This window comes from Phyllopteryx taeniolatus, chromosome 19 (assembly GCF_024500385.1).
Source record: "Phyllopteryx taeniolatus isolate TA_2022b chromosome 19, UOR_Ptae_1.2, whole genome shotgun sequence".
NCBI lineage: Eukaryota > Metazoa > Chordata > Actinopteri > Syngnathiformes > Syngnathidae > Phyllopteryx > Phyllopteryx taeniolatus.
In genome coordinates this window covers 6,424,927-6,438,988 of record NC_084520.1, presented here as the reverse complement: position 1 = coordinate 6,438,988, position 14,062 = coordinate 6,424,927, and the positions used below count along the sequence as shown (strand labels likewise).

The 14,062-nt window shown below is 40.0% G+C and overlaps 1 protein-coding gene across 5 annotated transcripts in view; it reads right to left on the bottom strand.

Annotated features, from left to right (window-relative positions):
* LOC133469206 (zinc transporter ZIP11-like) overlaps nucleotides 1-14,062 on the bottom strand; it is an 85,215-nt gene extending 71,153 nt beyond the window's left edge. For 4 of the 5 annotated variants that reach the window (XM_061755985.1, XM_061755987.1, XM_061755988.1 and 1 more), the window contains exons 1-3: nucleotides 13,997-14,062; nucleotides 12,651-12,768; nucleotides 10,340-10,378 (exon numbers count right to left, since the gene is read on the bottom strand). In XM_061755985.1, coding sequence (XP_061611969.1) covers nucleotides 10,340-10,378; nucleotides 12,651-12,758 — 147 coding nt within the window. In that variant the 5' untranslated portion in view covers nucleotides 12,759-12,768; nucleotides 13,997-14,062. Of the gene's footprint in view, nucleotides 1-10,339; nucleotides 10,379-12,650; nucleotides 12,769-13,927; nucleotides 13,949-13,996 lie in introns of those variants that run through there. The other variant, XM_061755986.1, reaches the window with a different exon arrangement.

Here is a 14,062-nt window from a genome sequence, read left to right as displayed (position 1 = left end):
AAGTCAGAGAAATTCTGCAATTTCTTTAAAAGTAGTATTTTATCAATTAATTGATCATTCATTTACCCTCTAGTTAATAAAGGCTAGGTTGTCGAATGAATGTCCATACTGACCACTATGGCGCGGTTGTCTCTGAGACTGTACTTCAAGATTTTTGATATTTTAAGACTAAAATACACTGGGTAATTCAGCAAACCTTTATAGCATATTATGGTAATGAATTTTTGTTCCTACAACAGCATCTGTTTTCTATACCACTTGACCTCATTTGGGTCATGGGTGAGCTGAAGCCTATTCCAGCTGACTTTGGGTGAGAGGCAGTGTACACACTGGAATGGTTTCAAGTAAAGCAAAATGAGACATGCGAAGAGAGAATGCCAAGATACAAATTTGGCTGAAACTTAGAACATTTTGTTACAAGTGTGACACCTCATTTCTAGCAGCATACATTCCCTTATCAGAGCAAAATAGTCATTAGTTTTTCTCTTTGATATGTAATCCATTAAAAATATTACGAGTCAGTGTATCTCACTTTAACTCATCACATATTTTATTCAAACGCCAATAGAGCTCACTGCTTTATTCATCCAATCCTCTGCATGTTACCTTTCCTCCCTCAATCTTCTGTAAACATACAGTAGGTACGGAAAGTTTTCAGACCCAAACCCCTTAAAATTTTCACTTTGTTATATTGCAGCCATTTGTTAAAATCATTTGAGTTCAGTTTTTTCCTCATTAATGTACACACAGCACCCCGTATTGACAGAAAAAAACATAATTGTTGAAATTTTTGCTGATTTATTGAAAAAGAAAAACTGAAAAATCACACAGCCATAAGTATTCAGACCCTTTGCTGTGACATTCGTATATTCAACTCGGGTGCTGTCCATTTCTTCTGATCATCCTTAAAATGGATCTTCACCTTCATTGGAGTCCAGCTGTGTTTGATCATACTGATTGGACTTGATTAGGAAAGCCAGACACCTGTCTATATAAGACCTTACAGCCCACAGTGCATGTCAGAGGAAATGAGAATCATGAGGTCAAAGGAACTGCCTGTGGAGCTCAGAGACAGAGTTGTGGCAAGGCACCTATCTGGCCAAGGTTACAAAAATAATTTTGCTGCACTTAAGGTTCCTAAAAGCACAGTGGCCTCCATAATCCTGAAATTTAAGACGTTTGGGACGATCAGAACCCTTCCTAGAGCTGGCCGTCCGCCCAAACTGAGCAATTGGGGGAGAAGACCCTTGGTGAGAGAGGTAAAATAGAACCCAAAGATTATTGTGGCTGAGCTCCAGAGATGCAGTTCTAGAAAGTCAACCATCACTGCAGCCCTCCACCAGTCGGGGCTTTATAGCAGAGTGGCCCGATGGAAGCCTCTACTCAGTGCAAGACACATGAAAGCCTGCATGGAGTTTGCTAAAAAAACACCTGAAGGATTCCAAGATGATGAGAAATAAGATTCTATGGTCTGACGAGACCAAGTTAGAAATTGTTGGCCTTAATTCTAAGTGGCATGTGTGGAGAAAACCAGGCACTGCTCATCACCTGTCCAATACAGTCCCAACAGTGAAGCATTGTGGTGGCAGTATCATGCTGTGGGTGTGTTCTTCAGCTGCAGGGACAGGGAGACTGTTTGCAATCAAAGGAAAGATGAATGCGGCCAAGTACAGGAATATCCTGGACGAAAACCTTCTCCAGAGTGCTCAGAACCTCAGACTGGGCCGAAGGTTCGCCTTTAAAAAAGAAAATGACCCTAAGCACACAGCTAAAATACCGAAGGTGTGGCTACAGAACAACTCTGTGACTGTTTTTGACTGGCCAAGCTAGAGCCCTGACTTAAACCCAATTGAGCATCTCTGGAAAGACCAGAAAATGGCTGCTCACCAACATTCACCATCCACCCTGACAGAACTGGAGAGGATCTGCAAGGAGGAAGGGCAGAGGATCCCCAAATCCAGGTGTGAAAACATGTTTCATCATTCCCAAAAAGACTCATGGCTGTATTAGCTCAAAAGGGTGCTTCTACTAAATATTGAGCAAAGGGTCTGAATACTTATGGCTGTGTGATAGTTCAGGTTTTCTTTTTTAATAAATCTGAAAAAATCGCAACAATTCCGTTTTTTTTCTGTCAATATGGGATGCTGTGTGTACATTAATGAGGAAAAAAAGGAACTTTAATTATTTTAGCAAAAGGCTGCAATATAAAAAAAATTGGTCTGAATACTTTCCATACACACTGTACTTTACATTTACAATGTCCTCAGGTCTACCTGTAAACAAGGACAAATACAATGCAGCCCTTCATTTTACATATAAATACTTGTTAACCCAATGTATTGACTCTTGAAGTTGATGTTAATTCAACATAATGGTGGAAAAACCTCCAATCATGGTCAAGATAGATTCATACTTTTATTCTTGTTATAGTCCTGAAGGTAATTTAAAATTGAAATTATATTGAATTACAATTTAAAGCAAAGCTTTTTGACAGCACTGCATGTGTACATTTTGTTTAGTTGGTCAGTGTCTCTGGAGCATCGAGTGGCCCAATTGATCAAATGGCTTCCACTGTGCACACTCTTGAATAAACACCCAAGCACAGGGGGCAAGAAGTAGGATTTGTGCCAAGTCTGGTAGCAGGCATTGATTTGTCTAACGTAAATATAGTTCCTGTCTGGCACAATTGCTTGATAGGCATTAAATCAAGCAGGTTTGTTTTGAGTGGTTTGAATGCAAGTGAATGGTCAACACGCACAAGCTATAAAAGCCTTGGAAGCACTTTCACCGTGACGAGTACCTTTTTAATTGATGCATTCAACAAAATGGCAACGAATTAGTGTTGGTTTGTTTTCATCCAGAAACGATATCTCAACTATGAAGTGGCAATTATATTAAGTCAAATGTTTCCTTGGAAGACAATTTTGTTCCCTGTTTGTCTAAAAATACCACAGAGGCTAAATGTTTCAGTCGGTTTCCGATGAGGAGTTTGTAACGTTTTTTATTTTGCACGCTTAAAAGTCCCACAGTATTTGTCGCAGGGCTATTGTGTCTGAACTCTTTAAGGAACAATGCAATCAAAGCACAAGAAATGTTAAAAAAAAAAGTCAGTCCTACAAAAGTTAACTGGTCCTCCATTTGTGTTGGTTTCTCTGTAATACAATTCAGAAGTTTGAAACTTTGGGCGAAAAATGTGTCGCACAAAGCTTTGGCATTTGAATCTCAAACAGAAGCCCTGATAATATCCTGGCACCTTAAGTGGCCAGAAGACCATTTCAGCAAGCATCAAATGCTTTCTTGGGCAAGTGTATACTTTTTCTTGGCTTTTTGTAACACAAACTCAAAAAGGACATGGCACCTATAGTCATGAGTAGTAGAGTCCATGGGAGCAGGGGCAACTTGTGCATTTTTATTATTTTTTTTTAGCTCTCTATGTCTTGCTCAAGGACACCACAGCAGTGGGTATGAACCGGGATTCCCAATTATGTGGTAGGCGGTGTTCTAAACAACTAATCCTTGGCTGTCAGTGAATTAACTCTGTTCATTTAGCTTTTCATTGGACCGGCCTGAAGGACTGCTAGGAAAAGAACAACAATGTAAAATGGGTAAAGTAAAAAGTATATTTTAAATAAATAACAAAATAAAAGTATGCAGACTCACATTCAAAGTAGCAAGTCTCTATCATCACTATCGTCTGTTGTTGCTGTCTCCGTTTACGTTGGGTTCCAAGTGGCTACAACAGACCTTTTTTCCCCCTCTGTATTCTAGTTTTCTCACGGTCTATCATGGTCACATGTATATTGACTCTCAATAAATGTTTGACAATATTAGTTTTCTGTCAACAAATAATTTAGTTATCAATTGCTTGTATCAAAACACACAAGCGTTCATTCACTTTCATACTGCAGTGTGTTTGCGACAGAGACTGTCTCTTTCTCTTCCTCCCTCTCACTCCTTCCCTTCCTTTCAACATTAACTGTTGTAAACAGATATGCCACCCCTGGCACTGTAGGCAAATTAAACACATTAATTAGTTTCAGTTGAGTTGTAGGCAGAGTGTGTGAGATGCCAGGGAACACAATAGCTCCCCCCACACTACAGACCATCTCCAAGTTGTGTCTATTACGTATTATAAGTAAGTCATAGCCAACTAAATTTAAAAAGTCAGATACACAAACCCCTCCTTGAGCCGTCACCTTATCGTGGTGGAGGGGTTTGTGTGTCCCAATGATCCGAGGAGCTTTAAAGCAGTTGTCTGGGGCTTTATGCCCCTGGCAGGGTCACCCATGACAAACAGGTCCTAGGTGAGGGACCAGACAAAGCACGGCTCAAAGACCACTTATGATGACGACAAACGATGGACTTGGTTTTCCCTTGCCCGGACGCGCATCACCGGGGCCCCCCACTGGAGCCAGGCCTGGTGGTGGGGCTCGAAGGCGAGTGCCTGCACCCATGGGGCCTGGCCGGGCACTGCCTGAAAGGGTAACGTGGGTCCCCCTTCCCATGGGCTCACCACCTGTGGGAGGGGCCATTGGGGTCGGGTGCAGTGTGAGCTGGGCGGTGGCCGAAGGCGGGGACCTTGGCGATCCGATCCCCGGCTACAGAAGCTGGCTCTCGGGACGTGGAATCTCACCTCTATGGCAGGGAAGGAGCCCGAGCTGGTGTGTGAGGTCGAGAAGTTCCGACTAGATATAGTCGGACTCGCCTCCACGCACAGCTTGGGCTCTGGTACCAGTCCTCTCGAGAGGGGTTGGACTCGCTTCCACTCTGGAGTTGCCCACGGTGAGAGGCGCCGAGCAGGTGTGGATATACTTATTGCCCCCCGGCTTGGCGCTTGTACGTTGGGGTTCACCCCGGTGGACAAGAGGGTAGCCTCCCTCCGCCTTCGGGTGGGGGGAACGGGTCCTGACTGTTGTTTGTGCCTATGCACCAAACAGCAGTTCAGAGTACCCACCCTTTTTGGAGTCCTTGGAGGGCGTGCTGGAGAGCGCTCCCACTGGGGACTCCATCGTTCTGCTTGGGGACTTCAATGTTCACGTGGGCAATGACAGTGAGACCTGGAAGGGCGTGACTGGGAGGAACGGCCCCCCCGATCAGAACCCGAGCGGTGTTCTGTTATTGGACTTCTGGGGACATCGAGTCCGAGTGGACCATGTTCCGCGCCTCCATTGCTGAGGTGGCCGACCGCTCCTACACATCGAGATGAGCAAGATGAGGTGGCTGGGGCATCTGATTCGGATGCCTCCCAGAGGCCTCCCTGGTGAGGTGTTCCGGGCACGTCAGACCAGGAGGAGACCCCGGGGACGACCCAGAACACGCTGGAGAGACTACATCTTTCGGCTGGCCTGGGAACGCCTCGGTATCCCCCCGGAAGAGCTGGATGAAGTGGCTGGGGAGAGGGAAGTCTGGGCGTCCCTGCTAAAGCTACTGCCCCCGCGACCCGACCCAGATAAGCGGTAGAAAATGGATGGCTGGATGGAGATACACAAACTCACCTTGGCCACAAGACCAAGTGTTTTATTGTGTTCTATCACATTTTTAAAAAACATGAATGTTACGGTCATTGCAAAGTAGGGCTGCACAATTAATCACATTTTATTCGTGATCTTGATTTTGGCTGCCATGATGAAATGAGCCTGATAGTTGGTGATTTTTTACATTATAAGTACAGGCACTGCTGCAAATGAAAAGTGCTTAATTTGTAGACGTGCCCACAACCTTGTCAGCCAGCCACCTGGGTGCAAATATATGGCTTCATTAGGGGCCGGCACCATGCTCTGGGGCCAACTTCAAAATAAAAGCTTAAAATGGCATTGATGTCCAATGTAGTACGATACAAAGCTTTTATTTTAAAGTTCTCCCTTGCAGCACATTGGCAGAGAGGCAGAGTATCACGGTAAGACACTTTACAATTGTTGTAGCGACTACCTTGAGTTAAACTTTTCAGCTGGCCAGACCCAATGAAAAAACGCTGTAAGTAAATAGAGAGGGCAATCCCAACTCTCAGGTTTTTTTGCTGTTTGAGACCATGCACGACTGACCAATGGTCAAGCAGAAAAACAGAGCCATACCGTCCTTGAGAATTCACTATATTGACGATGAGGATTTTCAAATGAAAAGTAAGTGCTCGCAGCCTAATGTATTGCCTTCTATGCAATAACTCTATTTGCTTCCATTAAGTTGTCATAACATTAATTCACCTAGCCCTTGCTAAAATTAAAATTTTTTTGAGTACATGTATTTTGTTTTAATTATTATCAATCATTTATTCTTATTTAAAGATTCATTTTGAACTGAAAACTGTTACATATCGTTGGTTAAAAAGTAGCACAATAAAAATAAAGATTTTTCCCTAACATGAGGAATAACTATGATTAGTAATCATGATCATCAATCAATCATTGATCAAAATAATCGTAATAATAATCGAAATTATTTTGGCCATCATCATGCAGCCAGCCCTATTGGAAAGTCTAAATCGGCCAAAGGTGTGACTGTGAGTGTGAATGACTGCTCATCTATGTGCTTTGCGATTGATTGAGAGCTAAGATAGGCTTTGGCTCACCAGTGACTCTGAACATGATAAGCGGTAAAAAAAAATACATTTTGATCTATGGATGGATATGGACAATGATTAACTTATTTTTATACTTGACAGTTACGAATGTGAAAATGTTACTTAAGCGTTTCATGTTGCTTCCGTTTAACCTTGCAATTCATTATTACCTTTGGGAAAAATTGTTCAGAAATCTGATCAAAGTGGAGGTCAACCAGCGACCTGCAAAAGATTGGGTTTAACCTTAGCAGTGCCACTGTTTATATTTACAACATTACGAGTAATCAAGCCATTCCCAACTGACAATGGCAGGAATGATTGAGGTCAAGTCATGAAAGAGTAGTTCAGGGAGCATGAGACAATATTTTTGCACAGTGATTGGCCATCACAGAGTCAACACCCTAATCCAGTTGTGAATCTTTATAGTGTGCTGAAGAAAACTTTATATGCCCACTGACACACCAATTTTTAATAAAACATCATGGCAAAGATTAATGAAACTCTAGATGGAAATAAATGTTATGACGTTGCATAAGCTTCTCGGAATCAAACCTAATGGCAAGTGGATTAAATATTAAATGCTAGTGTGACACCTTATTTGGCCAAGCAGAGTAATTTCCCTGGGACAAAAGCAAAATAAGCAGCATTGGAACATTCTTTTTGCCACCGGCTACCAAAAATGTAAACTGCAAAATAACATGTAATATGCAAGGAACCACATGAAAAATTTAGTTCCTTATTAAAATTAATCACTGTAAAACTGGATTATGCCGACCAGATGTTTTTTTAAAGGAACCGACTGTCACAGTTTTTATCAATAATTTATTGAGTTCAAGCCTAGTTATTGGGCTTCACTCCCTGAAAAAACTTATTACTGCAAGACTTTATATTCTTATATGACATACTGTATATGGGTGTGTATTGTACATATTCAAGGATGTAATCAAAAGCAAAATGGATAAGAAGTTAATTAAAATTTTACTAAGAGCCACTCTCTCATTACCGGCCAGGCATTATTGTCATTATCATACAAGTAATCTGAGCAAGTATTCAACAATCAGGATGATTGAACAAGAACCACAGCTAGCAATTACAATCTAAGTTTCCCCACAAAAATGATAACACTAACTTATTAAAAAGGTTAGATGCAAGTTTGAAAATGAACCCAAGTACCAGCACATCCTATCGAATTTGTACTGGAAGGAGTAATTCACTGTAGCAGTGGGAGCATCAACTCTACTAGGAGCTTTCCCCAGCAAATTAAGAGTTTTGAAACCTCTCTCTGGAAGAAACTCTTTTGCCTATTTTGATGAATAACCTCAATCTATACGTCACCGTTAACATTTGTCAACAAGAGATTAATAAGCAATAGTGCTGGCCATAGACAGGCTATTTAAAATTGTAATAGTGCAGAAGTATCACTATTGAGCCATGTATTAGTACCAAAAATTATTTTAGATTTACACTACAAGGTCCATGTGAGGCAATTCTTATTTTTAATGGTCCCAAGTGGCAGTCCGAATATGTGTCTTGAAAAATTAATGAAATTGGATAGCTGCAGATCGGAATCAGGATGCGCGGTGTTGACAATTGTATACCATTTTCTTTTTTTTTTTTTTTTTAACATGAAATTTATGCGCCTGCTCCAGGGATGACCGGGATGGTAATGACATCCATACAAATTTGCAAAAACTCAGCCTCCCAAAGCCAGACAGAGGAACAACAAAAAACATGGTACCTTTAACGATAACTTGCCTTCCATAAGCAAGGTGAATTATGATATGATACTCCATAATCAAAGAGGCTAACGGGTAAAACAATGACTTATTGTGGTTTCTTTTCTTACTCGGCTTTTGTGCATTTACAAACAGCAAAAACAAAAGAGGAAGGATTGGATGGTTTTAGAATTAACCATTACTGCCTTGAAGGAAGACTTTAAGACAGTATAATCATGTATTATATGCTGCTTCTTTGTAGAAAGTGAATAGTTAAGCCTTGTACTTTCTGTCAGTCAAGATCAATGAGCATCTCTTGAGAAAGAGATGGGATCTGTGCGCATGGACTATGGGCTGAACATAAATTGGGTCTCTATTTTAAAGATTTATTCAAAATATTGGGAATATTTGTCGAGACGATGTACAGTGAGTGGCTGTATACTTCCTTAATTGTCATGCATAAATCGCATAAATACACATTTACTAGTCTTAAAAGTGACTGCAAGGAAATTCTGACATTAAAAAAAAAAAAAAACCCTATGGTTTCTGATAAATATTTGATGAAACTGAGAAAATTGTGCTCCGCAGAAATTACTGTAGGAAACTCCAGCACTAAGTGTAATATTGTAAATTTTTTTACTATTTTGTGTTTATTTTGATGTTTTGAAGGGTTTCTTATGATGTTTGTTAAATTACAATAACGTAAGCTTCAAAAGAGACATTTTATATTTAGATTTCTATTTATTTATTTTTTGTCACAACTTAAAACTAACTCGTGGAGACAGAACATCACCACCATTTACTTGGCTGCGTAATTTCACACTTATTGAGTCGTCAAGCCCTCCGGAGATACAACTATTTGAACGGAAAACTGATGGATGGATGGAATACAAGCAATTAAGTCCATTTTCCCCTTTAATCACCCATTTAAATTACAAAGTTTCTAGAAGGGAGAGAGAAACAAAGACAAAAGACAAAGCACTAATTGTAAACAGGATGAGAGAAGTAAATCATTACATTATCTACAACAATGAAACATTAAATATGAGTGTTACATGGGGCTGCAGTGCTACACCCTGTGAGGGAAGGACAGGACAAGATAGCACAGGAAAAGGAGCATGCAGGCCAAGGGTCGTGAACCCGGCTGTACAACTGAAGTGTGGTGGCATTAATTATGTAAATTACAAAGGCACGCCACCCTTTTCCGACTGAAGACCATTGTCTCAGATTTGGACACGAGGTCACAGGCATTCAATGTTGGTTTTCAGCCTTGCCGCTTACATGCAGGGATTTTTCCAGATTCTCTGAACCTTTTGATGATATTATGGACCGTAGATGATGAAATCCCTAAATTCCTTTAAATTGTACGTTGAGGAACATTGTCCTTAAACTGTTCGACTATTTTCTCATGCACAAAGAGGTGAACCTCGCCCCATCTTTGCTTGTGAATGACTGAGCAATTCAGAGAAGCTCATTTTATACCCAATCTTGGCAACCACCTGTTCCCAATTAGCGTGTTCACCTGTGGGATGTTCCAAACAGGTGTTTGATGAGCATTCCTCAACGTTTTTGCCACCTGTCCCAGTTTTTTTGGAACGTGTTGCAGCCATAAAATTTTAAGCTAATGATTATTTGCTAAAAAACAAAGTTTATCAGTTTGAACATTAAATAAATTGTCTTTGTAGTGTATTCAATTAAATATAGGTTGAACATGATTTGCAAATCATTGTATTCTGTTTTTATGTTTAACACAACGTCCCAACTTCACTGGAATTGGGGTTGTACATGCAATAAAATTGAACAAGTAGCTGGCCGTTGCTGAACATTTATTAACTGCATGGTTTTCTTAATAAATAAAGTGGGCAGGAATTGCTAATTCGCACTTATACGAGTGAAAGACCTAAAAATGGCGGGCAAGTGCAATGTTTTAAAAGTATTCTTTTAATATATATTTTGTAGATTTAAGTAAACAGTAGCTAATAAAGAAGATGCACAATTAAAATATAACAGAAAGTTTTGACATCTCAGGTTTAGTTGCCCTTTCATGTAAAGAGAATAGAGAACTCACCCCTGCTGCAAAACCTAAACTTCCATCCAAAATGTGCTTCTGTAAAGGGCAGAGAAGAGGGATTAAAAAGAAGTTACATTTATGCTCACTGTGTATAAATACAAACTGTAAAATATGTTATACATTTAAAATAGCCTTGTCAGAAAAGAGTTTCATGTAATGTTATGTACATTGTCGTGGGTCTTTTTTTTGCCAAGAAATTAGAAGTAGAATTTACATCCATCCATTTTCTTTACCACTTGGTCTCATTGCAGTCACAGGGGAGTAGGAGCCTGTCCTATCTAACTTTGGGCGAGAGGTGGTCTACACCTTGGAAGGATCGCAAGTCAGCCACAGCAACAATTAGACAAGCAACTATTCACACTCACAATGACACCCATGGACAATTTGGAGGCTTCAATTCACCTAACATACATGTCTTTGGAATGCGGGAGAAAATACACGGAGAAAACACACGCAAGCATGGATTGAACATGAAAACTCCACACAGCAGGGCCTGAGAGGAGATTCAAACCTGAACCTATCGACTGTGGGCCAATTGTGCCAACTGTGTGTCCACCATGCTGCAATTAGCAGAATTTCTACACATTGTTAGCGCATATAATTTCTTCTTGGAATAAAAAAAAATACTAATTGTGGGAAAAACACAGTCAAATTATTATCAGTAACGGAAAAACTGGCACAATGTATCAGGTTTTAAGGCTCATTGACCTTCCCAATTGGAAGCTTAATTTTTTTGTTTTCATTTTTTATTAGGGGGAGAGGAAGCGCGGCCCAGTACCAAATGGCGTGCGGCCGGGAGACTACTGCTGTACATGACCGTCTGTACAGTACAGACCTCACAGCTCCTCTCAGCTCGTACTAAACAATATATGACTGTGAGTACTGTTACAGGGAATGTCTAAAAGTGTTGCTGTACCATTTGTCTTCAAATATCTGTTGCTTAATGGTTTCTTATATACGCATTTCCCATTATGTTTTTGTTTGTCCGAGTTGGATGTTTAGTTTGACAGTGCAGTTCAACTGGGAGTGTTATTAAACACCTTGAAACCTCTTTTTGAAGAAATGTTCATTATTTGCCAAAGTGCTCCTATTCTGAAGTGAATTTTGTGTAAGTGTATTTTTTTTTTCCCCACAGTCTGGATACCCTATGGCATAAATGTCAAACTCAGGCCTGGGGGCCAAATTTGGCCCGCAATGTAATTATATTTGGCCCGCAAGACCATATCAAATGTGTATTAAAGCTGGCCTGCCAGTATATAGCATATGCGCCACTAATATTACAAATCCCAGAATGCTTTGCTAGTGTGTTGGCCCATCAGTCTAGACCGGCGAGCGCCCCTTCTCTTTCTGTTGCAGTCGCTAGCAATTATGCTACCAGTCTCCGCGGGCAAATTTACACTTCCCCTTCCCAAAAATGGCCAAACGAGAGATGAAAAACAGTTAACTTCCAAGTCAGGTGGGAGGCAGATTATCTGTTCACTAAAGTAAAAGACAGACCTGTTTGTCGTGTGCGGAGCAATGTGGCTGTAAGGATATAACATTAATGTTATAATAATAATAATTAATTCATGTTTTTTCAATGCCTTTTATCAACTTCTAGGCAGGGACTGTTAATAATTTGTTTGGATTTTTATTGAAGGACATTCTTATTTTTTTGGGTTGTTTTGTTGTTGGCCTTTGAAAAAAGAAAGGTAGTTGGAGATAAATAAATAGAAGATAGAGAGACAGAAGAATTCATGTTATCTATTTAAAGACAAAACAACAAACAAATACCACTGATGTCTTTTATCGCAAATTTGATTTCTCATTTGTCCATAATGTTAAACTTTGTTTATTCCAGATTCGGTGTTTAAGCAAAATTTAAGTTTGTTGCCATATGATAAACTTTAACGCTAGATTTCTGCAGAGAAGGGAAACATGCACATCGCTGTCATTTTTCATTAAATATTGAGTTTGGCCCGCGGCGTTGTCCCAATTTTTTTATTTTGGCCCACTGTGAATTTGAGTTTGACACCCCTACCCTACGGCAACATGCTGCCCCTCACAGGTCAGCCTTGGTACTAAGATAGGTATCGAGGTTGGGGGCGGAGACTTGCAATTTTGTATCTAGCGATATTTTTATGTGTTGTGTTGCTCAGCTTCAGCACACTATGCACTATAAGAACAGTACGCACACACTTGCCAATTTTTACCTTTTTATGTGTAGGGTCGCTCGCATTTTATTATTTTTATGCGTGGACCCTGCTTTACTTAAAAGTTAAGGCGTGCACATAAAATCGCGAGAGCCAGATAATAATACTGTACCCACCTGTCGACCAGAGAAAATGAACACCATGGCGGCCCCAGCAGCAGTCAGACCCCAGGTAAACAGAGTCCCCAGCAGGGCCTGGGCTACAGGGGAGTAGCCTTCTATCATCGTGCCACACCTGGACACACAGAAAAAACAAAACACCACACTTAAGATATGTGCCCATTTTTAAGGAAAAAAATTAAAATCTCTGCCTACAAGATGCTTCAAGCATGATCACTCAATTAAAGGCAACAAAAGTTTTAAGACCTCAGCACTATGTCACTGGTACCCACAGAGAACAAATACCTAATGCGAAACACTGCGAAGATGTTGGCCCGACTCACCTTAAATCAACATACCTTTAAGGCTTGGTGTGGCTTGTCTGTTTGTTTCTGCATAGAGCAGAACTAAAAGGCGGGTGAACCCTGTTTGCTGTGGATTACAATATTATTGTCTTTTTTTTTTTTTAATTGCATTTCCATGGGCAAACCAGTTACAATTGGATAATGGCTTCTCAATCAGCAGATATTGGAGTCTCCGATATCCAAATGATTCAAGAGAATACTCTAAATACCATTTTAATTTATTTTAATAGCTACTGAATTGTACTCATTTAGTGCTGATTACAACAATGACTCTCACAAGTGAACATCTAATTAAGATTACTGAATCAACAACAACATCAAAACTAGTTTTAGAGTTTTTACCGTTGTCGGTTGTATCGATTAAATGAAATTAAATTTTTGACAGAAGACCATGTCCACCCACAAATCAAAGTAAATGTTATATTAGTGTGTTATCTGCAGGTTAGTTGCTATAGTTAGCCCAAAAGATGTTTTTTGTGAGGTAAAATCCTTCTCTTTCTGACTTATTGAAAATAAATCCACACATTTGCCTGATGCATACTAAATATATCTCACGCTGCTACAGGTATATTACAATGAGCTTCAGCATCAAGGGACAGCTGACCATGACAAGACTAGCCTAAATAAAGTGTAGCATAAACCGTAAGCTACCATTTGCATGTGCCATTTTCTTAAATTTTTTTAACAACGTCTTGTTTTCATTCATATTTCTACTCTTACAAGGTAAACAATATCCTCTATTCAGTGTGCTTCAATAATGTAGTCTTTCGCTAATGCACAAGTATAGCACACGGTATACTGTAAGTAATGTATTCTTTGTAGGTAAATATAAAGTAAACATCAATATCAGCTAATAAGTTATATTTTATACATCATAACTATATACTGTCAAAAATCGGCTTCCTCGTACTACTGACAATGGGCACTTACTCCAAAACGCATGCTATAGCTCTAAATGTACATCATTGTGAGTTTTGTCTTTAAAGGCACACAGCTCACCTACTAGCTTCCAATTTTACTTCTTATCCCTTGGCAGAATTTACTTCCTTCTTCCCGGTACACGTG